The sequence below is a fragment of the Sphaerodactylus townsendi genome, linkage group LG06, assembly GCF_021028975.2.
Source record: "Sphaerodactylus townsendi isolate TG3544 linkage group LG06, MPM_Stown_v2.3, whole genome shotgun sequence".
In the NCBI taxonomy this organism is placed as follows: Eukaryota; Metazoa; Chordata; class Lepidosauria; order Squamata; family Sphaerodactylidae; genus Sphaerodactylus; species Sphaerodactylus townsendi.
In genome coordinates, this window is record NC_059430.1 from 1254808 (window position 1) to 1282627 (window position 27820).

Sequence of the window (27820 nt, forward strand, 5' to 3'; positions counted from 1 at the left end):
CCAAACTTGGGTGGCATCATAAGAATAGTTAACAGATGATGCCCTGAAAATTTGGTGTCACTAGCTTTAAAAACCTTCCAGGCACCCCAAGAAATTTGCCCAAGATTCTTTGTTTTGCAGTGACTTTGCTCCATTGTAGCTAATGAGGAATTTCTGAGGCAGGCTGCACATTTTTGAAGATAGAGGCGCCAGACTTTCAAGGTGGCTCCAGGAAGCCCTCCTGGTAATAGCATCCAGGTTTGGAGGCCTTTGCTTCTGGGGGTTCAATTTTATGGGCCCCCAAAAGGCTTATTTTGTTTCCCCGCTCCTGCACAGGAAAGCCTGTGGCAGGCAGGCGCACCCCCGTCGTCGTCGCACCTCTGGAGGGAGGGCGGGGAAGGGGGGCGGGCGCGCACCTTGCGACTCCTTCTCCGAAGCGGCACCTCCCCTCGAGAGCCTCCCCCGCCCACTCCCGCCGCGCCCCACAGGCACCTTCTTCCTCCTCCTCCCGGATGGGCGGTGGCGCGCCTCTCTCGCCCAATCCCAGGCCGGAGGGGCGGGCCAAACGCAGGCCTCGCCCCTTCTCCCGGCGGGCGCCGGACTAAGCCCCGCCCCGGCAGAAGCCGCGGGGGGGGAAGCGCTGAAGGGGCGGGGCTCCTTCCCATTGGTTCCCTGCCGGAGGCTCGCGCATGCGCGCGGCTGCCGGGTTGGGTCGGGTTCCGCCGTCGAGGCAAGATGGCGGCGGCTGGAGCGGCGGCCGCGGGTGACGGAGCGGCGGCGGCGGCGGCGGGTCTGGCGCGGAGGGGATGAGCCGCGGCGCCGCGCTCGGCCGCAGCCGCCATGGCCCGGCTGGCAGACTACTTCCTGGTGGTGGCCTTCGCGCCGGGCAAGCGCGGTGAGTCAGGCAGGGGGCGGGGCGGGGCGAGGAGGAGGAGGCCGCCGGTGGCTCCGTCGTGGGGAAGGCGGCCTGCCCCTGTGCGCCTGAGGAAGGGGGGCGGCCCGGCTCACCGGGCGGGCGGGCGGGCGGGCGGGCAGGCGGGCGATACAGCGGCGCCCGTAGGCGGAAGGCGGGCGCGGCTTCGACCCGGACCAGGCGCCTCGGCTTCCCGGAGAACAGGCCGCGGGCGGGCGGGCGGGCGGCCTTTGGTGCGCCGCCGCCTGGAGAGAGAGAGAGAGAGAGTGGGCGTGTGGGCGCGGGCGCGCGCGTGTCTGTCTGTCTGGGGGCGCCCGCCCGCCCGCCCGCCCGGGGCCCTGGAGGAGGAGGGCGGAGAAGCGGCTCTGCATCGAGGCAGCCACCCTACAACGCAGCTCGGCAGCTGCTCCGCCGAAGCCCCCGGGCCCCAAGGGCGGGCGGGCGGGCGGGCGGGCGGGCGGGCCGGCCTGGGAGGGGTTGGGGGGGCGGGTCGCCTCCGCCTGCTCCCCTCCCTCCCTCCCTCCCTCCCGGAGGCGGGGGTGGGGGGGCGCTCCTGGCCTGTGGGCACGGGAGGGCCGCTGGCTGCAGTCCCCGCCGGGGGAGCCCCTTCCCAGGAGGGCTCCGGTGTTATCCGCCGCCGCCGCCGCCGCCACAAATGAGTTCCTCCTCCGGTCTCAGCAGGAGAGGCAGAAAGTAAACAGCGTGGCCGCTTCCTGCCTGCCCCGCACAGCGGCCGCCAGTCGGGCTCCCCGGAGGGGGCCGCCACCGGGCACAGAGGCGGCCTCCTCCTCCTCCTCCTCCTCCTCCTGACGGGCACCCCGGAAGAGCCCTGCTGGGTCGGGCCCCTGGGGGTCCACGCGCAGCCTCACTCGGTGGCCACCCGCCGGGCCACGCGCAGGCCGAGCAGACTCGGGTCGTCTTGCTCTTCAGTGACATTTGGAGCCAAAGGGGCCGCCTGCGGATTGAGTTTCCTGGGCCAAACTCCGCCTCGTGGCGGCTTGATGTGGCTGCGGGCGGCGTGAAGTGCTGGTCCTCAGCGCGGGGGGAGGCACGTCCCAGCCTTAAGATGGCGCCGAACTCAGTGAGAGAGTCACCCACGTTTCCTGTGTGTGTCTCCTTGAAGAGAGGGGGTCACTTTGGAAGAGGGCGAGGAGGAAGAAGTTAGGGAAAAGTGGGCTGCTCCCCTGGTGTTCGTCTTGAGTGACCTCGTGTTGGTCGCACTGAAAAAGTGGGCTGTGAGTGAAGTTGAAAATGGAGTGGAGGCTGAGGATGTTTTTCAGGTCTGAGAATATTCAGCAAGTTATGTAGCAGACGGAGTGTTGCTTTGGTGCCCAAACTTCCTCTGCTGAGACCTGGTCCAGTCACCGTGTCTTGCACCGATTTCACCCCCTTTGCTCTTCCTGCTCAGCATCCTGGGTGGGTTTGGGCCAGCCTACCTGCCGGCCTCAGAATGGGAAGGAGGGGGCAGGTTCTCATCTTTCCCTTCGCTCTGGTTATTTGGCCCGGTGTTCTCCACACAGTTTTTCTTCACTGGCCTGGCTTGGAAGACTCCCTTATACACCCCCTGCCCATCCCCTCCCCAGTCCTTGGTGTCAGTCAGAGTTTGGCCCTGCCTTGTCCTGAAAGTGTTAAAAGGAGGGTGAATACCCACTCTCTGGCCTGCCTGACCTTTGGTCTCCCTCCTTCCCGGGCTTTAAAGGTGTCTGGTTAAGCCTGCCTCCTCCATTTCCTTTGTACCCTACTGCTGTATTCTAGTGGCTCTGAGGCTTGGCAGTTCTCAAACTCATCAGAAGTCTGAGGCTTCTCAAACTCACTGCTTGCCTTCTGTCTCCCAGCACTTGGCAGGGCATTGCAAGCTGTCACTTGCGGGTCCCGGCCATGAACTGAAGGCTGAGGGGCAAAATTTGAGGTTCTCTGAGAAACAGATGAAAATTGTTGTCCCTGTCCTACTCTAGAATGCCTACCTTAATGTTTAATTTAACAGGTAGGAAAAATTTAAGCTGAAAGTAAAAAGCAAAAGAAAGTGTATTATTTGAACAGAAGCATTCTTATTCTATTACCATAGGTAGCAGAATATATGGCTATTTTGTTATATATTATTACATTGAAAATACTGAACTCATTAAACACACAACACACCATTAATTTATTATCAGACACATTATAGCACCTTAATTATTCCCTACATTATTTGCATTTAAACTGTAAAGATTATTGACAATGTTGCATGTAAGGCTACATTATATAGATGAATTATTATCCAGTGCCATAGGTTTTACATAAGATGTCTTGCCAAGTCTTTCACAGCTGAAATCAACTGGCTGTTGTGTGTGTTCTGACCTGTGTGGCTGTGGTCTCATTGTTCTTCCTCCTAACATTCCGCCTGCATCTACGTCTGGTATCTTCAAAGGCAGGTCACAATGAGATGTGTTTGTCACACAGAGAAGGAAAAACACATCTTACGTGACATGTCTCTGAAGATGCCAGACATAGATGCGGGCAAAACTTTAGGAGCAAAAACTACCAAACCACAGACACACAGCCCAGAAAAACCACAACAGCCAGTTTATATGAGATGTTTACACATTTTGAATAAGCCCTATCTTTCATTTCACTCCTTTTTCAGCGTTTTCCATATATCCTCAGACTTTTGGTGCTATACATTTGGACTGACTGAAGTTGTATGTCTGTGTATGCCATGAAGTCACATCTGGCTTTCAGTGAACCCATAGGGTTTTCAAGGCAAGAGATGTTTGGAGGTGGTTTGCCATTTCCTGCCTGCACTTGGCTGGGAGAGTTCTGAGAGAACTATGACTGGCCCAAAGTCACCCAGCAGGCTTTATGTGGAGGAGTGGGGTTATGAACATGGCTTTCCAGATTAAAATCTGCTGCTGCTAACCACTGCACTGGCTGGCTGGCTGGCTGGCTGTCCTGACTGAAGTAAGGAGGACTTAAAAAATGTTTCACAGGAGTGAAACCAAAACATTCTCAGTTTTTCTGTTTGCAAAAAATGTGAAAATTCTCACTTTTTCATTTAATACATATTCAGTGCTTATCAAAATTTCTGGGGGTGGGGGGAATCCCTACGCAATTTCTCAAAAAACAATTCCTGGGTTTTTACATCTCTACATTCAGTGCAGGCTCCTGTTGCTGCAATTGCTCTGGTGGAAAAAGTTTTACACACATCTGTTCCTACAAGTTCCTTTTCTACACAAGTGAAAGTGACTTCTTGCTTGAGACTTCTTTTTTGAGAAACATCAGTGATGCTGAAAATGGTGTAGAATTGCAGATCTGAACGGTGGTTAGTGAGTCATTAATTCTATCCCAAGCTCCGGACAAGGTATCTTTTTTTGAGATCTGACTACACTTATAAACTTATTCTGAAAACCTTTAAGGAGAAGATGTCACCAAGCATTTAAATCAAAATAATTACCTGTATTTAAAGCACTTCTGTTCTGGAATCCACTGTGGCCTATTTATGGTTCCCCCATGATCACCAGACCCCAACCCACTTAGCTTCAGCAGGGGAGTTACTGAGTGTAAAAGTGGTTTTGTATGTGAGGAAAAGTCGCTGTGTGTGCTCTTTGAGAAATGTCTGAATCAGGAGTCTCCAACCTATCTGAGTCTTTGAGCACATGTGGAATTCTGATGGTGTGATGAATGCAGGCCATACAGCGAAGATTGCTGTACTGCGGTGGCACTAGCTGCCACCCCCCCCTCTCTCTCTCTCATATATTTGGGTGGGGATGGAAGGTAGTCTCATATAGATGTTAACAACCCATCACTGGGCCCAGCGACATATGCTAGGCTATATCAAGGTTCATACTCCTGCTCACCTTTGAATGTGGTTTGTGCCATCTCATGCCAGCAATGCCCTTCCATCCTCTACATTGGAAAAACAGGCCATTCCCTGCTGCAAAGATTCAATAGGCATAAGTCTGACCTCAGAAACCACAATATTAAATAAACTAGCGGGGGGACAGCAACGACATTTGTACCTCCCAGGACATTCGGTGGCTGACTGAAGGGTAGGAGTTCTCCTCCAAAGGGATTTCAAAGGGAGACTTTGCTGAATTATAGCTGCCAAGCTCCGGGGACGGGGCGGGATAGAAATTTAAAGCATAAATAAATAAATAAATAAATAAATAAATAAATAAATAAATAAATAAATAAATAAATAAATAAATAAATAAATAAAGGAAACTCAATACAATGTGTGTCACCCCTAAGCCAGTCATTCCTGCTGTCGTCATTTACCTGCTATTGCCATAGATGTGCTGTTGCCACTGAGTGTCTGATTTTTCTCTTCTCTGTTCAAGGACAGATGGAGTCACATTTTGTTGTGACGTGACCTGGAGTATGCCATTATATATTGCTGGGCCAATGTTATGCACCCCACTGAATGGCTCGGGCAATTCCTACATCCTGGTCTCTTGTAATTCCAGCTTGTGCCTGATCCTGTGTAGCCAGTGCCAAGAATCCTGATTCTCGCCCAGTTGGCAATGAATGTTAATTGGTATCCACAGTCAAGTCCTGAATTGTATATCTTACATTGTATGGAACCAGGAAGCATTGTTTGCAATATTAATGGTGGCTGTTCCAGGTATTTCTCTTGGCTTACTGTCTAAGGAATTTGGACATGAAAAAGCACAGCCAGAGGGCAGGACAGGGATTGATGTAGAGTTGACCTGTATGGTTCTGGAAAGGCCACAGACTTGAAGGAAGGATTTAGAGGAGGGTTGCATTTTAGCTACTTGATGCTTTGTCCTCTCTGCTGGGTAGATGTTGTACAGTTATTGATGGGGTCTGTTCTTGTTCTAAGATAGGTGGCATATCCAGGTGGTCTTGCATCAAAGTTGTCAGTCTGGAAATGTGCCTTCTGGGTTTGTGGAAACCCCCTAATGTGGCACCCCACAGCAAAATATACTGGAGCCAGCTTAATGGGCTGGAAACCTGTATGCACATACCATCTGTTGTCTCGGCAACTGTTGGGAGGTTCATTGGAAGTTTTTGTGTTGGAGATGATGTAGCCAGAGGTGTAGCTGGGCCAAACTGTGCCCGGTGCGCATTCTAATTTTCCGCCCCCCACCCCCTACGCGCCCCCCTTCCCCCCTTCCCACACTTACCTCAGTTCCTTTCCTTTTCCAGAACTTTTTCAGGCTGCAAAAGGCCTCAGTAAAAACGGCCTGATGGGAACTATACTTCCCAGGAGACCTTGTGAGCCCCAAGGGGCGGGGAAAGGGGGAGGGGCCTGGGGGTGATTTTCTGCGCCCCCAGGCGTGTGCCCGGTGCACAGCGCACCCCCTCCCCCTTGTAGCTTCGCGGCTGGATGTAGCTCTCAAGTTTTGTTCTTTAGTCTGCAAGCTACGCACCTGGCTCTCACCATACAGTGATCTCGGTTCCATCCTGTACTTCCACATGAAACAAGGCCATTTTATGGTTGTTCTGTACTTCCAGCATGATTATGGAGCCCCCCTGTTTCATCAGAAGCACCCAATCCTAGTTTGATAGCAAAGGATGGCTATAAATGTGCTATCTCAGCTGGTAAACTGGTTACCTGAAATTTTGCTCCATTAGGAAGCTTTTTCTGGATTGGCTGTGCGGCTGGAATGGACGTAACTGGGGACTTGCCTCTTTTGCTGACGTTGTAGCTGCAGCATTGTTGTGAGGAGCAGAGTGAGCAGGAAGTGGAGCGTTTTTGAGGTGAGCATAAAGTCAGTTGCTTTTTCCCTTATATAGAAACAACCTTTTGGCTGTGGTCACTGTCACTGTGAATCGCTTGGGATTTATGGTGAACTCTAGAAAGTTTATAGCATGGAGCTGCCTTGTTGGATCAGGCCAAAATGGGTTCAGCAGTCTTCAAGGGATGAAGGCCCCAGTCTTCTGGAATATGATGCCCTGTTCCTGGGGCTCTGTTTAGACATCCCTAGGCATGCACAACTTGCGACTGGGTTTGGTAGATGGCTTTTGTTTCCTCTAGTCAGCCCCGCCACAACTTTACCTTAATTCCTAGATAAATCAGACCTTGTACTGTGTTTATAAAGGAAGATAGCTGAAACCACCATCACTGCTTGTTGTCTTCAATCTTCTCTGCATCTATAAAGACATGAAATAGAAACTGTTCTTACACCCTTCAGAAATGAATGCCCCCTCAGTGGCCAGTGTGAAGGTTGGTGGGCAATCACGACCGTGTTGGCAGTCTTCAGACCCTGGTTTTTGTCAGCACAAGACTGCGGGAGGGACAGGGCCTCTTCAGGGCTCTTTTCACTTCTGAACGAGGACTTGTGGGGACCCATCGCTGATCACAACCATCAGGATTTATGCCATGTGACTTGTATGACTCACCCGGGACTGTCTGCTTGCTGCTGTTTAATAGCAGCAACTCCCTGCAAATCAGTGTGGTATAGTGGTTAGAGTTTTAGACTAGGATCCGAGAGACCCAGGTTTGAATCCCCATTCTGCCATGGATGCCCACTCGGTGTGTTGGCGTGATCCAGGACTTGGCTGTCTTGGTGAGTTCTGTAGGGCAGTGTTCAGCTTTGTCATTCAGCTTTTAATGGAATTCAGCGAGCCATTGTGTGTCCGGTGGGGGACCCAATTCCGCTACTTGAGTTTGGCCTTTTATTTCCCTTTGATGGATATGAAAGATGGTGTGAAGTAACATCTGCAGCAAAGAGGCATGTGGCGGAGGGTTTATGTAGCCTGCGACTCCAGCTGACCCTCTGTTTGGCTGTGGCACTCAATCTGATCTCTAGGCTAGGGAGGATGGGGGGATGGTGGGGAGAGTAGGTAACAGGATTACTTCGCAGTAAATTCCCCAGCATTTTGCTTGGCACAGAGACCTCTTCTGTTCTCCCAGCTTCGTTGCTGAACATCTGCATGAAATTAAGAGACTCCCTCAGTGGAGCTCCCACCAGCTTCTACTCCACAACAGCTGAGTTGCGTGTCCGTGGTAAAGATAATGTGATGCATGAGGGCCATTGAGGGTGGGTGGTAAGAAAGGCACTTTGTGGGGTTTTATGTGGAGGTCCCAAAATACCTGAATGAGTTGAGGTTCAAATGCACAGGAGGCCCGCAGCACCAACTGTAGACAAAACCCACCTTTGATGTCTGGCTGTAGCTGCTGTGCTGGACTTGTCTGGGCAGAGGAGCTTCCCTGCAGGCCTCTCCCCTCTTGCACTTTGGCAGGACAGAGGGATGCTATTGTAAAGTGCACGCCAGCTCCCTCCCGGCCCTGGGGGGCTTAATAGGCAAGCAGTGTACCTTCTCGTGGGAGGGCCACCTGGGTGTGGCAGCAGACGTTGTGCTGTCTTGTCATGAAGAGGCTGCTGGTATTGATGGGCAGCTGGGTTATGGCTGCTCTGGTGGGCTTTAGTGTGGCTTAAACTCCGGCATGGTCAAATGGTGATTGTGTTGGGCTAGTATCTGGGAGACTCGGGTTCAGATCCTCAGGCTGCCATCAAAACTTGTTGGGTGACCTTGAGCCTGTGATGTGCTCTCAGCCTAACTTACCTCACAGGGTTGTTGTGAGGGTAAAATAAAGAAGGGCATCTTTGTGGAACTTAGAAGTTACAAAGGCCTTAGTTTTGTACAAGCAAAATTGCAAATATACCCAGAACTTGGGGGACAACTGCAAGCTGATGAGTCCTGTGCTCTGCGTTCGAGGGAGTTCAGTTTTCAGTGAAACTTCTTGTTTCCCTCTGAGGCTTTAGTGCAGCTTTTGCCCCACCTCCTGCCGATCTTCTCTCTCTCTCTCTCCTTCACGGTAGGGCAATAAAGCTAATTTTTACACAGCCTGTGGGTGACGGAGTCCGAGGGAAGAGGTGGGACGGTCAACCACATTGGGCCAGAGGAACTATAGGAAGGTGCGCAGCTGCTGAGAAGCAGGAAGAGGAGGCGTCCTTCTGGGTCCACAGCGTGCCCCCCTTGTCTTTAAATTATTTCACAGATTGTAAAAGAGAAAGATTTTTTCAGTCCTCCCCAAAATTTCCATTTTTTAAATTGGAAAAACTGGGGGGGGGACACCACAGGGGAGGGGAGCCAGGGAAAGGGTTTTCCCCCTGGGCTTTCACATCTTTAATTCAGATGGGCAGTGATTGTCCAGTTTTTTGGGTGGAAGTCATTCTCATCACTATTGCCAGATCTTTTTAAACTGGAGACACTGGGGTGTCCATCTGGGACCTTCTGTGTGCCCAGCACACAACCTGCCGCTGAGCCCTGAGTTCTCTCTAATGTGTGAACAGCTCATGGACCACTTTTCTCTGATCAGTTTGGTTGTCTGAAGTGGTCTTCGCTGGTCCTAGTGTGAAGGAGAGCAGCGGCCCATGCATGTTGCTCCTGCTGTGCTGACCACGGTCACTGGGGAGGGTGGACTCCGTGTCACAGCATCAGCTTTGCTGGGTCTATCCCAGTGGTGGCGACCCTATGGCACTCCAGATGTTCATGAACTACAATTCCCATCACACTAATTCCCATCACACTCCCAAAGAAGACTCCACCACCACCCACCCACCCACCCACCCATCCACACACACACAGAGTGAGAGAGAGAGAGAGAGAGAGAGAGAGAGAGAGGTGGAATCTCTTTTCCTTCCCCTTGAATCCATTACTCCGGGTCCTAGTCTCTGAGGCAGCAGAAAACAAGTTTGCTCTCTCTTCGACATGACATCCCTTCAAATATTTAAACATGGCTATCATGTCACCCCTTTACCATTTTGATTGCCCTCCTCTGGACCAGTTCCTGCTTGTCAATATCCTTCTTGATTGTGGTACCTAGAACTGGACACAGTACTCTAGATGAGGTCTGACCAATGCAGGCTGGAGAGGTACTATTACTTCCCTTGATCTATACCAGCCATTCTCAACCAGGGTTCCGTGGTGTGCCCCTCATTTTTGTGGTGTCTCCCACCGGCGCCAGCAAGGACATGGAGCTGGCCCATGGGACATGGCCTGCCACAAAGTCAGCAGCCACCCCCCCAGTGCTTCCCTTCACCCTGGGAGGGGAAGGTGGGGTGTGTGGCAAGCAGCAGGGGGGAGGCTCAATGGGAGGGAAGGTGGGGGCGCAGGTGGGTACCGTGTGAGATACGCGAAGATGAGTTATCAAGGGGTACCCTGACTCCTCGAAAGCTGCTGGGAAACAACTGATCCTTAGACACTAGATCTCTATTGAATTGCAGCCCAGAATCGTGATGTTGGCTTCTCTCCTTAACTGCCACATCACACTGTTAATTCATTTCCAGCCTGTGGTCTACCAGGACTCCCCTTTCACCTGTGGTGTTGTCAAGTCAGGTAACGCCCATCTTTTATCTGCGCATTTCATTTTTTCTACCTACGTGTCATACCTTACATTTCTCCCTGTTGAAATTCATTTTGTTAGTTTTTGCCCAACTTTCTAATCTGTCAAGGTCATTTGTCTTTTGAGGAATGACAGAATTGTTATAAATCATTATTTTCTCATGAAAATAGGAACAGCTATGAGATTTTTGTTGTTAATGATAATAGGATCATGTTAATTTTTCTTGTTGTCTGTTTGGGTGAGCTAATCATGATGTATCTTTTGTATTATAATAATTTAGTGAGCTGGCAAATTTTGCTTATAATCTTCTTATCCCACTGAATTATGAATCAGAATATTCATCTGAAGATCCTCTGAAGATGCCAGCCACAGATGCAGGCGAAACGTCAGGAGAGAATGCTGCTAGAACACGGCCACACAGCCCGGAAACCACACAGCCCCCCAGTCAGACTATTCTTTGTAGCCGTTGTGTCTTACTGAATCCACTCCTCAAAGAGGACAGGATACATGCCACGAGACTAGAGGAGTGCAAATTCTATCCCAGTCTTCAAAAAAGGAAGGAGGGATGGCCCAGGAAACCATAGGCCAGTCTGCTCGACCTCTGTTTCAGGGAAGATACTGGAGTGGTCAGTTTTTGAAGGGCTCAGTCTGTGAGCATCGGAACGGCAGCTTGGTGATCCAGGGAAGCCAGGGCAGGTTTGTTCCTAGCAGGTCTTGCCAGACCCACTTTGTTTCCTTCTTGGATGGAGTGATGAGCTTACTAGGTTGTGGTAACACCCTTGACATTGTTTATCTGGATTTCATTAAAGCTTCTGACAGAGTCTGATATGATGTTCTGACAGGCAAGGTGGAGCACTGTGGACTAGGCTCTCTAGGACACTTAGATGGATGGGGAACTGATTGAAGAACTGCACCCAAAGAGTAGTTTGTCAGTGGCATTTCGTCTACTTGGAAGGAGGTGTCCACAGGGTGCCACAGGGCTCCATTCTATAAACATTTTTATAAATGATCTGAATGGGGGATTTGCTTCTGGGTAACACTGAGTGTGAACGAGAACTAAAGGTGTGAGTTTTACTCTTTTACTCGTTTACTCTTTAGTTTGGAGAAGAGACATCTGAAGGGGGATATGATTGAAGTGTATAAAATTAGAAAATGGGGTAGAAAATGTTGACAGAGAGAAATTTTTCTCTCTTTCTCACAATGCTAGAACCAGGGGGGATACATTGAAAATGCTGGGGGGAAGAATAAGGACTAATAAAAGGAAACACTTCTTCACGCAACGTGTGATTGGTGTTTGGAATATCCTGCCACAAGAGGTGGTGATGGCCACTAACCTGGATAGCTTTAAAAGGGGCTTGGACAGATTGATGGAGGAGAAGTCGATGTATGGCTCCCAATCTTGATCCTCTTTGATCTGAGGTTGCAAATGCCTTAGCAGACCAGGTGCTCGGGGGGAGCAGCAGCAGAAGGCCATTGCTTTCACCTCCTGCACGTGAGCTCCCAAAGGCACCTGGTGGGCCACTGCGAGTAGCAGAGTGCTGGACTAGATGGACTCTGGTCTGATCCAGCTGGCTCTTTCTTGTGGGTGATCTGTAAGCTGAATATGGGCAGCCAGTGTGATGCAGTGGCAAAAAAGGCTAATGTTTCTTCAGGTGTATCATCAGGGGCATAATATTCAAATCACAACTTGTCATAGTTCTATTGTACACCACATTGGTCAGGCCTCACCTGGAGCCCTGTGCACCGTTCTGGAGGCCTCACTTCAAGAAGGATGTGGGCAGAATAGAGTGAGTGCAGAGGAGAGCGGTGAGGATGATCAGGCCTAGAGACCAACTTCTATGAGGAAAGGCTGTGGGATGTGGGAATGTTCAGTCTGGAGAAAAGGAGATGGGGACCCAGGACGTGATTGCTCTCTTGAAGTCTCTGAAAGGCTGTTACTTATAGGAGGGCAGAGCCATTGCCATTGGCAGCAGAGGACAGGACTCACATCAATGGGTTTAAAGTACAGGTGGAAGGGTTCTGGCTGAACATTAGGGCGTTCTTTTTACAGTGAGAGTAGTTCAGCAGTAGAACAGGCTGCCCAGGGAGGTGGTGAACTTCCCCTCACCGGCAGTGGCTGGACGAACACTTGTCAGAGGTGCTCAGGGCTGATCCTGCACGGAGGTTGGTGCAGGGGAAACACAACAGAGGCATGGATGCAGGATCAGCCTTGAGCACCCCTGGTGCAGGGGGAACACAACAGCATCCCTGACCAAGGCTGATCCTTTATGCCCCCTTCCAGCGCTGCGATCCCGTTACTCAAAGATCTGTATTTTGTGTGTGTTTCTAAACAAACTAATAAATAAATAAAATCAGATGTTTGATTTTGAGTCACTGTTGTAATGCGTCTGCATAGATCTTTGGTGCAGATTTATTTGAAATACTGTGCACAGTTCTGGTTTTGATATCTCAAAGGTTTACTGCAGAACTGGGAAAGTGCTGATGAGACCAGCCAAGATGATTGAGAATGGTTTGATGCAGGATGTGGAACTGGGTGGACCACTGAGCTGATCCAGCAGAGCTCTTTTTAGGTGGTTCTTGTGTTAAATTGCTAACTCTTTTGAGAACCTTCTGAATCAAATATCATTGTGAGAACATTTCAAATGAAATGCAACCTGCTATACCAGGGGTGGGCAATTATTTTTTCCATGGGGCCGCATAAGAAACAGAAAATATTGTGGAGGACCGGGCCAAAAGGCAGGGGGGCGAGGCGCTTTGGAAAGCCCCACAGAAGCCGGCAGCCAAGGCAACCAGCTTCTGCGGGGCTTTCAAAGATGCCTCGCTCCCCAGCACGGCAGGGGGGCCAGTCAGGGTCATCTGGTGGGCCGGATGTGGCCCGCGGGCCGTATAATGCCCAGGTCTGTGCTATACTCTATTCAGGAGCCCCTGAGAAACTGCAAACCTTTTAGCACAGCATAGCGCACGCGCTCTCTCTCTGTAATATATATTGTGGTTGGCAAAGCCAGTCGTACGCGTGTTCTGTGTGGAAGCAGCTGCTGGCACTAAATTCCCTCACTCGGGTGACCAGTTTCAAGACTAGTGCCCTGTGTGCCTCTGAGTCAAGTGATTCATGCTGTGGAAGAGAGCTGGCGGCAGGAAGGGAAGGCCGGGCACCGGAGAGAGAGATGTGGTGGCCCTTCCCTTTCCCGTGCGGGGAAAGGCCCTTCCTTGGGGGCTCATCCTAGCCCATCCAGATCCACCGTTCAGTCACTTGATCCATGGCCCTGTTGTGTTTTTGCTTTCTGCAAGACATTCTTCTAAAGGTTTGCCTCCTAACTAGGCCAAAGCTGGACCCAGCCTTCTATTTCTTCAGCCTCGGCCGCCGACCGCTCGCCCCGCGCATGGCACTGAAATACTCTCATGACCGTGTGGCCAGGCCTCAGATGCGCATTTGCATACTGCAGTGTTGGCAGCTGGCCTGGCCTTTCCCTTCTGGGCCAGGGAAGGGGGGCCCATTGTCTCTGGGCCTTGGGCTGTAGCCTTGAGTGGCACGTGGTCAGAAACCTAGCACACCTGTAAGGACACAAGAGCTCCGCTGGTTGAGATCAGTGGTCCCTCGTGGGCAGCATCTTGTTTGCCACCGTGGAACCTGGCTGTCCAGCAGGGCCAGCAAATAGGCCATGGAGGCAGAGGCCTTCCCCTGATGTTGCCTTGGAGCACTGGCATTCAGGTTGACTGTCTCTGAATGTTGAAGTTCCCTTCAATCATTATGACTAATAGCCGTGGATAGACCTCACTCCCATGAATATGTGCAGTCCCTTTGTAAAGCCATTCATGCAGATGGCCGTCCCTGCATCTTCTGACAGCGAATCCCACAGCTGGTTTTAGTGTTGCGTACATTTTGTATCTACTTCCTCTACCCGAAGCAGAATCACGTAAACCTCCATCATGTCTCCCCACGCACCCACCCACCCACCCACCCACCCTTTCTCACCCTGAAAACCCCGGGCATCTTAGCTTTCCCTCTTGAGAAAGGGGCTCCAACCATTTAATTGTTTTGCTTGCCCTCTTCTGCACTTATCCAGCATCTTTGATTAGGTTTGGTGACTGGAACTATATGCAGTCTTCAAAATGAGCTTCACCATAGACCTAAGGAGGCAGTGGCATCAGCACCCCCTGTGTCCACCATCTCTGATTTCCTACCAGCCAGCTGTAAAATCCGGTGCCTCCGCACTATTACTGGAAGTGGACACTGAAACTCGCTGACTGGGCACAGAACAGTTAACAAAAATCAAATTGGCAGCAAGTCTGGCTTCCACTTTGTGGGGGTGGGGGGGGAGCCCCCTTTTCTTTCTTCCTTGGTAAACAAAAGCAGGAGCGAAATGCATCCCTAGTCACGTTCCTGTGGTGTTTGAAAACTGCACCCCAACTTTTCAGAAATGTTGCAATACTTAAAGTCTGCCCCTTCACCAGACGGCTGGAGCTGTGCCCTTGTATCTCCCTGAGACCTGAGGAGCGTCAGGTGGCTTTGCAGCAGCTTCTCAGGACTTGGGAGCTGAGCAGTGTTGGCCCTGACTGGCACTTAGGAGGGAGACCTCCAAGGAAGAAGGGGAAGGCGAGGGGGAACCACCTCTGCTGGGCCCATGCATGGGCTGGACCTGAGTTGGTGGTTAATTAATTAACTGCAGATTCTTCTGCTTGGTGACTTTACCGGCCATGTTGACCCCATCCCTGGTGAGAAAGAAGAAGAAAAGGAGAATCTACGTACATTGATGTCCCATAGTTTGAGCTATGGCTGAATATATGAAGCTAGAAAGGAAGGAGCTAAACATTTCAGGAATTGCTAAGGGGATTAAACGCCACTAGGTGCACAGCTTCGTGGAGGAAGAGCCGTCCCCCTTGTATTATTCTAAAACCACTTTCTGTCCCAAAAGCAGCTAGAATTAAGGCAACGAAGCAACAGGGAGAGCAGCAGTGGCATAGGAGGTTAAGAACTCATGTATCTAATCTGGAGGAACTGGGTTTGATTCCCAGCTCTGCTGTCTGAGCTGTAGAGGCTTATCTGGGGAATTCAGATTAGTCTGTGCACTCCCACACACGCCAGCTGGGTGACCTGGGGCTAGTCACAGCTTCTTGGAACTCTCTCAGCCCCACCCACCTCACAGTGTGTGTGTTGTGAGGGGGGAAGGGCAAGGAGATTGTCAGCCCCTTTGAGTCTCCTGCAGGAGAGAAAGTGGGGATATAAATCCAAACTCTTCTTCTTCAAACAGGATTCAAGCATTAGAGTCTTATGTCATTTACAGCCAGAGCCTATGTATGTTTGCTTTGGAGTAAACCTCAGTAGCCCCCAGGAGTCTAATTTCTGAATAAAGGGGAAGAGGCTGGGATTGTTCTGCCTCAGCCAGAAGCCCGTTTCCCCTTCAGTGGGGGTCAGACTGTGAACTTCACCCACCGCTCCACTTCCAGCGAGCCCCAGAGGACTGCTTTTGGGGACAGTAACCATAAAAGTATGATGTTACCCGGGTGGATTGATTCAACTTAAAATGATTTAGATCACAATTTAAATCACTAAATAGGAAGGCGTGATTTAAATCATTGTTTTCTGCATAAAGACTCGTTCTTGCTGGTTTGATCTTAATATTTACGATCACATAAAGGTTTGATTTTTAGAATAATGCCTTCCTTACCCTTAGGTAGAGAAACTTCATTAAAATATTTCCAGACTTGGTCTCTTTTATGGCCTGCTGTCGTTATAGATTTTCTCCTCCAGGGAGACAATGATATTTGATAATTCTGTCAGGCTGTGCGTGCAAAGATCCCAAGAGGAGTATTCTGTTCTAAAGGTTACTCTTTCATTTTTACAGTTTGCCCTCTTCACACTTTACATATCCCTCTTTGTTACTGCTGGAGGATTGAAAATTATGTTGTCTAAGATAAATGAACCTCTTAGCACCATAATACACCCTCCATGGAGCCAGAAAATGAAAGAGTGTGTGTGTCAGTGACAAAACCACTCATTGGAAACAAACGTTGCTCAAACAATCCTTTCCTCTACTTTATTTCAACATATATGCAGGCAGTCTTTATTACATTGTAGATTCTTTGATTTTTGTATGTGTCCTGTGTATTCATTTAAGAAATAGTATAGGATTAAACATATTTTCCTCATGCTTAAAGTATGTCCTAACACTCTCAAGGGAGCATTCCTCAGGTGAGAGAAGGGGTGCAACCTTTCTCTTCTAGGATTTGATCTCATCTGTAGTTTACAGGTAAAGGACTGTTTTCTCCCTTTTGGTGTTTTTTAGGATATTTTCTTCTGTATTAGGTGTGGAAGGGACTGCTGCCCCTTCCTGGTTTCCTTTCCTTTCCTTTTGGTGTCTGTGGGGTGGGACTGCCCTACACCCCTTTCTGGGTTACTGGGGGAAAGATATAAAAGGTGGGTATTCTGTTGAAGCCAGGGCTGAGCTGTTTCGAGGAATCACTTGCCAATAAAGAATCTCCCTGTTTTCGAAGAATCTCCGGTCTCCAGCGCCTTTCCTCTTTGCTTTGCTGCCAGGAGCTGAAATCACTTTAAGTTACCTTTCCTCTCCAAACAGTCTATTCATTGAACTTCTTGAAATTTAGCACTTCAGAGGTAAGGGATTGATTCTGTGTACATAGATTTGCAAAAGAACAGCGGGATTAAGGCCTTTTTGAAACTCTAGATGCTTATTTGATAACATTTTTACTATGGAAAAGAGGCCTGTTATCTCTGCAGACGCAAATTCACAGTTTTGAGAACTGCATCCATAATAATATTTTCTAGATAAAAAACTGCCCAAAATAATCTTATAGAAATCTCTGGAAGAACGTGCCATGGTGAATGGATTAATGGAATTCTTTACCCCCCAAAATTAAACATACATTCTCATGCTTCATAATGAAAAACTACTCCTTACTGCATGATGAATAACTTTGAATAACCTTTGATGCTGCTCAGATTTTAAGGGTTGTGCTCTGCATACATAACATTCTAGCTTTCCATCCAATGGGTCTCTTCTGTCCCACCGTCTAAATTTAGATCTTAAAGTCCTTGTGGCACAGACACGTCCTGATTTTTTCCAGCTGAATTTTCTGGTGAGCCAGCGTGGTGTCGTGGTTAAGAGCGTGGGACGCACCTGGGGGACTTGGCTTTGAATCCCTCTTGTGCCACGGAAGCTCACTGAGTGGCCTTGGCCAGTTACACTCTCAGCTTAACCTACCTCACAGGACTGTTGTGAGATAAAATGGAGGAAAGGAGAACAGCGTGAGCCACTTTGGGTCCCCATTAGGGAAAGGAGGGGTGTAAAAGAATCAAATGGATGCTGCTAAGCCCCAGCTAAATTTGTGCCTGTGAGAGGATACGTTTCTTTCAATGAAAACAGAGGGCATGTGCACAACAGGTAAATACGTTTTTTAGAAAACTCTGTTTTGCTTTGGGAATTGCCAGAAAGGTGGTCTTTAGGAAGGGCATTCCTTTCCAGATTTACTCCAGTTGAAGTCCACTGAAATCAATGAGGCTAGCTGGACTGAAGTAACTGCACACCCTGGGTCCAGTCCCACACGTAAACTGAGCCGGGCGTGGAACATTAACCGTCAGCTTTTTAATAGCAAAACTTTATTAGTGCTGCTGTGTTTACTCAAAAGGAAAATTGAACACAGTCCTTGGACGATCCCCCTAAAATGTTATGCATACGCATCTTTTTATTACTGGACTTAACTGTTACTGGTACATTAATGTCACGTGATCCTCTCTTGTTTTGATGAATGGCGTTCTGGGGTGTGGTGGGGAACCTAGTCTCGCATGCAGTACAGAAAAGAGACTAACTGCAAAATTGAGAGAGAGAGAGAAGGCCAGCTGAACAGGAAGAAGCAACAGGCAGTGTCTCCCATTCTCTCTGTGGCTCTGGGCTCCAGGCAGAGGGTTCGTTCGGGCTGCTGTTGAGGAGGGGCTGCCCACCCACCTGAAGTGGCCTGCCTCCTGGTATCCTCTGCCAGAACTGGTGCCTTTTCCGCCCTTAGCTCCCTCTTAGAGGAACCGGCTTCTGGCCGGGGTGGGTGGGCTGGCGCTGCATGTTTGCTGGGGCCTACTCACTCCTTGCATACTCAATTTATCCATTCAGTGGAATAGAAGACCTTTGCTGGGTGAGGAGGCTACTTGGGACTTTGGTTTGTGTGTTTTTATTTGTGATTTGTAAGGACTGGAGACTAAGCACGGGACCTCCTGCGTGCCAAAGTGGCGCTCTGCCCTCGAACCATTCCTTTCCCCCACGACAGGTCAGCGGGGTGGCCGGTCTCCCCGTACCCCGACATACTCCTGTCTTCCTAGGATGACAATCTAGCAGTCACACACCTCAGCGCCTGCAGAAACAACTAGTGATGTCTTGGAGTGGGTGGAGAGAAAAGGAATCTGGTTCCTAGATCTGAATAAAAGTCTTCATTGTGTTGAAATACAATGGGTGCTTCTTTTGCAGAATCCAAGTAAACAGATACTGCAGAGATGGTTGGCTGGGCCCTGCTCCAGAACGGTTGCGCCACTCACATATTTGCCTCTGCTGCATTGGGCCACATTATGAAAAAGTGGGTGCCCATTGAGTGTAGACTTGACCGGGGCCCATTGGGTGCCCATTGAGTGTAAACTTGACAGGGGCCATCTGGAAACATTGAAGCTTGCTTGAAGCCATATTAAATAAACGCATATTTAGCACCGTAAATTGCCTCCTTGCTGGTTTCAGTGGGACTGAATTGAAATTTGAATTGAATTGGAAATTGTACTTGAAGGATTGGGGATCCCTCGCAGATGCTGCGCTTCATTGCAGCGTTTCAGCGGTTGCATCCCTTCTGCTGTCCTTTTGACCTGATTTGTGGTTGACCTTTCCGTCTCTTCTTCAGACCACTGATAGGACAGTTAGTATTGCATATTTTGACTTTTTCCAAAGGAAACCCTTTCTTCTGTGGTTTCAAAATTTTCAGGAATTGTACATCTTTAGGTGGAAAGGAAGATGTGGAGTGCCTCCCCCTGCCCCCTTCCCGTGCAGCTGGCTGACGAAGGTGGCAATCCACCAGACTTTGACGAGGGAGGGAGCCCTCAGAAACCAGTGGCATGTCTGAATCCACCCACTCTGGAATGTTCTGCACTTGCCCTGCAGTGGGGAGGGGGAGCCCTGAGGCTGTTGTGCCTTTGCAGAGCCAGTGGTCTTGGGTCTGACCAGCTCCCTTGGGAAGGAAGCCATGCGGCTACCCCTTTCAGCGCGGCTGGCTGGCTGGCTGGTTGCGTGCCACTCAAGCTCTACAGAAGGATGACGCTTTGGATCCCCTCTCGGGGAGAAAGAGGGTGTGTGCACATTGAAATAGATAAAAGCATTTGCCACAGTGAGAAAGACTGGCAAGCACATGGGTATTGGGGGTGGCGGAGTTCTGTGGCTCTCCAAGTCGAGTTGTCTTTGGGGGGGGGGGGGCAGTAGCACTTGGATTTCCTTAGAAGAGTTTGTTCTCCATATTGATTGTGCCATTCATTCATTCATTTAGTGTCCACCTGAGACTGAAGGCAGGTTACCCAGTAAAAGTCATTGGATGTGACAGCCAATCAATCCATCTGGAATAGGAAGGAAACTTGAAACAGCATATTATAAACAGCACAGAAAATGGCGTTACACAGACAGAGCCAGGGCTGCATGAGCAGGGCGATACATTCAGCAAACATCTGCTGTGTACTGTGCACAGCCTGTGGTCCAGCCCACAATCCCATCCTGTTGTGAAAGCATTTTTCTGAAGCATTCTGTTTTGGGGGTGGTCACAGTTCCCCAGCTGTGGGTGGGAGCATGGAACCGGTGCACCATCCAGCGTCCTTTCAGAACATCCCATTGTTGTGCCTCAGTTCGCGGGGAAGCAGGGTTCCAGCTCACGCTGCGTGCTCTCCCAAGCAGCAGGGTACAGGTCTGGCTCTTCCTCCCCAGAACAACCCTTTAAGGGACTCTCTGGAGACAGGAAGGTCCTGGACTCTGAGGAGTGACACAGATTGGTGCCCATGGGGTCCTCTGCCAGACCTCTGTCCCCGTTGCTTCACCCTCCTGCCTTTCTTCATGGGGCCGCATGCGTCTTGGGCCTGTGAGTGCCTAACCTTTCCACAGCGCCATGTGGCCGGCTGGCCATGCTGGGCCCTCTTCTCCCTCTTCCCAGCTCCTTGGCCAGGGATTGGATCCCAGCAGTCACGGTTGTTCCCAGTGCTGCAGGTCCCCAGGATAACCTGCCGGTAGGAGCTAGTAGGTGTAGGCGACAGCTCTGTTACTTTTAGAGAAATGCCTTCATGAGTGAACCATTCTATTTTACATAGTTTGCGGAAGGACAGAGAAGAGCATTCCCCACCTCATGCAAGCCATTTGAGAGAGTCGGTGCTGCAGTAGACAACATACGTGTGCAATCATTCATTTTATCCATTTGTAAGGCAGCACCCCCAGAAGACCCTGCTTGGGTGAGCAGAACTGTCCTATCAGAGCAGAAGAGGAGGAGGAGGAGGTCAGAGGCCTTGTAAAAGATCCTCTGAGTTTTTGAATGTAATTCAAGGGGCAGAGCAGGGTGGCTGTGGTTGGGATGTTCCCTCTTCGCTCCAGGAAATAAGGCCTAATGGGGTTTGTTTTCTTTCTTTCTTTCTTTCTTTCTTTCTTTCTTTCTTTCTTTCTTTCTTTCTTTCTTTCTTTCTTTCTTTCTTTCTTTCTTTCTTTCTTTCTTTCTTTCTTTCTTCCTTTCTTTTCTTTCTTTCTTTCTTTCTTTCTTTCTCTTTCTTTCTTTCTTTCTTTCTTTCTTTCTTTCTTTCTTTCTTTCTTTCTTTCTTTCTTTCTTTCTTTCTTTCTGCTGTATCCTAGCATTGCTCAAACTGTTTCACAGGGCCCTGTTTGGACTGCATGTAGACATTCTGTCTCCTGCAGCTTTGGGACTTTACTGCAGTTACTATCTGGGCTATTCTACTTCTAAATTCTGGAAAGTTGAAGGACAGGACGGGGAAATCTCTGCCAGCCTGTGTATTCTGAGCTGGCTTCCTCAGCTACACCGTATTAAGTGAGCCGTGACTCACAGAGACTCAAGACAGTCATTGCAGAGCATGCCGAGGGAACATCTGAATTGGATTACTTCAGGGCGCTCTATGTGAGGCTGTCCTTGAAGACTGGTGAAGAATGCTTTGGCCAGAGTGTTGACTGGAGTGGGTTACAAGAACCGTATCTCTCCGGTTTTATTCCATCTATACTGGCTTCCAGGCTGAATTCAAGGTGCTAGCATTGACCTGAATGACCTGGGGCCAGCACACCTAAAGAACCTCCCATATGAACCTACCCCTTTGGTTGCCCTGACATCTGAAGCTGGGATGGCAACCCAAGAGAGGGTCTTCTCAGTCATGGCACCAAAACTTTGAAAAAACCTCCACAGGGAGCTTCACCTGTCCCTCTACCGGTGTCTTTCACCAGCAAGTGAAGACTTTTTGGTTTCTTTTTTTATTGCATTATTTTATAATTTTATTTGCTTAAATAAATTTTAAAAAACGTTTGCTGCCTTGTGGACCCTGATCAAGTTAAAAGGCGGCATAAAAATGTTCAAAATGAACCGATTGTCTTTAAGGTGCCGCTGGACGTTTGTTTTGCTACAGTAGACTAACACGGCTACCTCTCTGGGCCCCCTTGCCAGGGCCCACAGACACCCACATCTTTGCCTGACTGGACCGGTGTTAGTAAATCAGCACCCTTCTCTTCCGAAATACAGCAGGAACATGAGTTTGAGAGCTGTGTCCTTTCCGTTTTTTTCAGCTAGTAAGTTTTGATCCTGAGAACGTGGCTAGGAATTGCCGGAGGAAAACATATGGGGTGTGAAGTTTCTGCAGGGCATGTTGTCTTTTAAAATGCAGTGGATGTGAAATAAGCCTTTCATTCAAGTGCAAGAGTTAGCAAAGTCTGGTGTAGTAGGCGCCCATCCCATTAAACACCTGTCCCTTTCAACTTGTTTACCCGTAATGGTCAACTGTTATGGGTGGCTTCCTGGGTGTGGTCTTTGCCTGAAATTCCTTAAGTAGAGATGTCTGGAACTGAAGCTGGAATCTTCTTTATGTAACACCTCCCCTCCCCCCCCACCCCGCCAGAGCTGAGTAAGGAAGGGGCGGGAGGCCAGGCGGGCTCGGCAGTGCCCTCCTGCGGCGGCTTTTCAGTTCCTTGATCCATTGCTTTAAAGCAAAGGGAGTCGGTGCATTTCTGGATGGTACACACTGCGTGAAAAGCATGTTCATGGTCTGCAACGGGGAGGGTGTCCTTCTGAAGCGCCCATGGCCCTTGGGAACTTAGTATGTGCGGATAAAAAGAAGTGGTGTTTGGATTTATACCGCACCTTTCTTTCCTGTACAGAGACTCAAAGGGGCTTGCAAACTCCTTTCCCTCCCTCTCCCCGCAACAGACACCTTGTGAGGCAGGTGGGGAAGAGGAACCATCTGTGGGAGCACGAGGGTGCCCAAGAAATCAGAAGTGAAAAATCTCGGTGGCTCCAGCTCCACAGGCCAGATGAATCTGTCTTGCTTTTCGTGTCCTTTGCCTGGAAGGATTCTGCTGGTGGGCTTGGTCAGGCCACTGAAAGATTCCCACGTTGCCTGCCATTACGAAGGGGGAGCTGATGAGAGAGAGGACGGAAGGCCCAAATGTCATGATCTGAATCTTTTCTGTTTGTCTTTCCATTGGCAGGGAGTGGGGATGGCCAAGGGCAGATACTCCAGCGCTTCCCCGAGAAGGACTGGGAGGACAACCCTTTCCCCCAGGGCATTGAACTGGTGAGTCACCTGGCTGTGGAACCCGTGGGTGGGTGTGGGTGGGTGTGTGTGTGTGTGTGTGTGTGTGTGTGTACTCGTAGTACTCAGGAAAATTGTGGTTTCACGTTTTTATTCCAATCTCTGTGTCGTCCTTTCGAATTCCTGTGCTGCCCATTCCCCTTTCTGCCCCAGGGCAGCAGCATCCTGCCAGCGTGAGCATCTCAGAGGAGCTCCAACCGTCAGACCACTCCTCAGCACGCAGGGTTGCCTCTCCCCATCACTGCTGAGCCCCCTTTTCCTTCCTCAGTTCCCTGTTTCCTCTTCCTTTTTTCCTTTCCAATTTCTTTCCTTTTGGTTTCCCTGTCCTGTCCTGTCCTTTTTGTTATTGTTTATTTCTCCTTGATTTGGGACATTAGTGGATATTCACACCCCTCCCTATAAGACTGTTGTTGCTTCTTGGGTCAAACCGTTGGGTAGACTGGCTTACTGAAACGGTTTTACCATTTCTTAGATATTCATTACATATATTTTGTATCATGATGCAAGCTGCCCAGAAGTGGAGGGGCAGCCTATCAAGCCTAATACATTGAATTTAATGAACCAGCTCTGCCCCCACCCCCTCCCCTCCGCTCTCAGCAGAAGGAAGGCCTCGCTGCTGCTCCAGTGAGAGAGTGGGGGGGCCAAGGCATTCCGCAGCCAGCTGGCCATGGAGGCTGGGGCCGCTGGCCACTCCAGTCCCATGGGGGCCAGCTTGACTTTTTCCTGGGGGGTTTCCAGGGTGTTGGTTTGAATCTCTCTGCTCTGTGTGACCAGTCAGTGGGGTGGGGGGAGGAGAGCACAGAGGCTGTGGAGGAGGAAGGAGAGTTGTTCTCTCAAGATCAGTGAGGCCAGCCTCAAGGGAAAGTGGAGTCCAAAGGCAAGACACCTCCCCTGTGCCTGGTCACCACCCGCCCCACTTCGACCGGGAGGAGGTGCAGAGGGCAGGGCCAGGATCTCAGCCAGTGGGTCAGGGCGGGAGAAGACATGCCAGCACTCTGAATTGTGCCTGGAAAGAGGCAGCCAGCCAGAGCAGCTCTTTTCACGGACGAGCGGAAGACCCCTGGACAGCTCTTGGATACAGCCCTGCATGCAGCACAATGGAGTGATCAGATCTGGGGCCCCTGTGGCTCTTTAGGCCCAGTCTGCCCCCTGATTCTGCCTCCTAGCGCTAACAGGCAGAGGGTTATTATAGTCTTTTCCACCAAAAGAGCTAAGTAGAATGGTAATTTCATCCGCCACATGCTGGACCGTCTTTGTTTTAAAATGCTTGGGTCCTAGTGCCTACCTAGTTCTGCTAGGTAGGCATTAGGTCCCAAACAAAGCATTCTAAAACAAAGACAGTTGTGGCGGATGACGTTACCATTCTACTTAGCGGTTTTGGTGGAAAAGAGTATAGCTCTGGAGATGGGAACTGGTCAGCCCAGAGGTGAAGCACTCTGTGCTCCACCACCTACTCATCCAGTCTTCCTGGAAGGATGCCATGGGGTCAGAAGTTCCTGAGAAGTCTGGGAGAATGAACATGGCCACCCTCTCCCCGTCATTCTCCTGCTAAAGCTCATTAGTGAAGACCATCAAGAGCGTTTGCACCCCAGAGGTGGAAATGAGTCTCGATCGTCTGTCATTGAGTGCCTTGCTTAAGGGGGATGCTGGGCCAGAACTGTTTGGGCTATATGTGTCCCGGGACCCCATCAGGGCTCAGAAGCACTTTTCTCAAAGCGGCTGCCCCTCCTACGCTGTCCCTGCCCAGCTTGTTACAACTGTCCGTGAAGGGCATGGGCTCAGCCTGTATGTGGTGGGCTTTTCTCAGGAAGCCCAGCTGCTTCATCCAGCCTCACTAACTGGAGGTCGTCTCTATGGATGGGACCAGCCTGCAGTTCAGTGTGTTTCTGCTACTGAATGGAGCCACCAATTGTGGCGTGTCAGTTGCAATGGGTATGGCAGGAGAATCACAACAGGTCTGTACGTTTTCTGGATTTACATCCTCTAGGACCAGGCATAAAAGCCTCCCAACCACCTTGAAAACTTCCAAATGGGATCGTGTGGATGCAGTGGTCACAGCAGAAGCATCGGGAAGCATTTTTTGTCGCTGTTGCCACTATGGGATAGGCATGATCTTGCATGCTCTCTCATATTTGGTTACATTCACTACATTTCTCCACGTGCACTCCAGATGTTTCCCCGACCATTTCATCATCCCAAATTTTTTGGTACCCAAAGAACATTCTGGCTCCTCTGGAGCAGCCCCGTCCTGCAGTCTGGGTCCCCTCTGCATTGCGCAGATTGCCCAGATTGGCTGTGATGGGAGAAGGGCCGCTCTCTCTGCCAGGAGCCAGCGGTCTTCACCAGCCCTTCACCCTTGCAGAGGTTTTGATTGTGAGTCTGGTCCTCATTGGGAAATGGTCCTTGACAAAAGCGGATTGGGAAATTTCCCCATTGCACAGAGCTCTGCGTTGTCAACAGCACATCAGGCGAATGAGTACCTCGCCGTATGTGTGAGGATCAGAATGTTCTCTGAGAGCCCCATGGTTGTCATGGCAGCTATGAAGTCACAAGCTGTTTCTGCTAGGACGACGACGACCTGTGTGTTCAAGTTGCATTTCCAGAGGAGCATAAACCTCCAGGCCCTCTGTGCTGAATCGGAGGGTGCCTTCACCACCTCAGTCAGGGAGACAGTTGGGCCATCTGGTGGGGGAAATAAAATCACTGTCTCGGGTCCCCAGTGTCCAATGTGGGATTCTGCAGAGTGCCACGGAAGCCCAGTAGGCCACGGCCACGGCCCTTTTCCACTTCTGCCACATCTGGGCAGATTCTGTGCCAGGAAGCCTGGAGGGGCAGTGTGCTCATGCAGTATTTTGACCTAGGGACACTGGGTACATTATGATTGTCACTTTCGTACCAAAAGGCCATTTATGACCCCAGTATCATATTGCTCATGGGAGAGCACAGTATGGCCCAGAGGCAGCATGGCAAGGACTGGAGTGGTGGGGGAGGGGAGGGGGTGCTTGCACAAGCCGCTGTGGGGGCAGGCTCTGAGTAGCTGTGGAGTGGAAATAGAGCTCTGCACAGATCCCCCTCAAGTGGGAATTGCCTCCTGCATCACCATGAAAGTGGCTGTTCCTCCGGCACTTTGTGCCTATTTTTCTGTACCCACCATCCAATTCCCTTTATCCCTTGCGCAGACACTGGAAAAATGATGGACCTAACCATGGTAAAAACCCCTCCCCCCGCTTTTTATGGTTTAAGATTTTAACTAGGCATGCAAAAAGAGAATTTGAAGAGCAGGTTGCTGAAATCCACTAGACAGACAATGAACCTTTGTTGAAATATGTTCAGAGTAGGAAAGCAGCCAAAGAAGCAATTGGATCTTTGGATGGCCAAGGAATAAAGGCAATTGCTGAAGAAACACAGGGAGATGACCAAAAAACTCCATGAATTTTTTGCTTCTATATCCTCCGTACACATGCAGCAGCCAGCATCTTCAGGAAAGGAGTCTGAAGAACTGGGTCACATCAGGGTGACCAGAGATGAAGTTCTAGACCTATCTGGGAAATTCAAAACCAATGAGTCTGCAGGTCTTAATTGCCTGTGCCCAAGGCTCATTCCGCACATGCAGAATAATGCACTTTCAAACTGCTTTCAGTGCTCTTTGAAGCTGTGCGGAATGGCAAAATCCACTTGCAAACAGTTGTGAAAGTGGTTTGAAAACGCATTATTTTGCGTGTGCGGAAGGGACCCAAGAGTTCTTAGGGAACTCAGATACGGGATAGTTGATATACTAACCCCTGTATTCAACTTCTCATTAAATTCAGCTGCTGGACCAGAAGACTGGAGAATAGCAAAGGTTACACTTTTTTTTAGAAAAGGGTCAAGAAGGGAACCAAGAAATTACAGGCTACACAGCCTAACATTTCTCCGAGGCAAATTAGTTGACACCGTAATGAAAGACAGAATTATTAGGTCCACCAGAGCCCTGCTCAGGGAAAATCAGCTTGGCTTCTTCAAAGAAAAGTCCTGCCTCACCAGCCCTTCGGTCTTCTTTGAGAAAGTAAGCAAGCATGTGGTCAGCAGTGACGTGGTTACCCACATTGATATGGCAGGTGTAGTGCAGCAGTTGGTTGTATAAATTGCTAGTTTTTATACTGGCTGGATGAATGATCGATTTTATGGTATTATTTTTGTTGAAAGCTGCCCTGTAAATAATCTATAAATAGCATTAAATAATAATAATAATAATAATAATAATAATAATAATAATAATAATAATAATAATAATAATAATAATAATAATAATAATAATAATAATAATAGCTCAATTTAGTGTGGTGAAAAAGGCAAATTCTGTGTTAAGAAAGAGGTTGAAAATAAAACAGCCAACATTATAATAAGAACATAAGAAAGAGCCTGCTGGATCAGACCAGAGTCCATCTAGTCCAGGTCTCTGCTCCTTGCAGTGGCCCACCAGATGCCTTTGGGAGCTCACATGCAGGATGTGAAAGCAACGGCCTGCTGCTGCTGCTGCTGCTGCTGCTCCTGAGTACCTAGTCTGCTAAGACATTTGCAATCTCAGATCAAGGAGGATCAAGATTGGTAGCCATACATCGACTTCTCCTCCATCAATCTGTCCAAGCCCCTTTTAAAGCCATCCAGGTTAGTGGCCATCACCACCTCCTGTGGCAGCATAATCCAAACAGCAATCACGCATTGCATTAATAAATGTTTCCTTTTATTAGTCCTAATTCTTCCCCACAGCATTTTCAGTGTATGCCCCCTGATTCAAGTATTGTGAGAAAGAGAGGAAAATTTCTCTCTGTCAACATTT

General features: G+C 49.6%; 1 protein-coding gene across 8 annotated transcripts in view; it reads left to right on the forward strand.

Moving 5' to 3' along the window:
- The first annotated feature begins 686 nt into the window (after positions 1–686).
- Positions 687–27820, forward strand: part of SBF1 (SET binding factor 1) — a 74475-nt gene continuing 47341 nt past the window's right edge. For all 8 annotated transcript variants that reach the window (XM_048499747.1, XM_048499749.1, XM_048499750.1 and 5 more), the window contains exons 1-2: positions 687–874; positions 22898–22983. In XM_048499747.1, coding sequence (XP_048355704.1) covers positions 820–874; positions 22898–22983 — 141 coding nt within the window. In that variant the 5' untranslated portion in view covers positions 687–819. The remainder of the gene's footprint in view (positions 875–22897; positions 22984–27820) is intronic.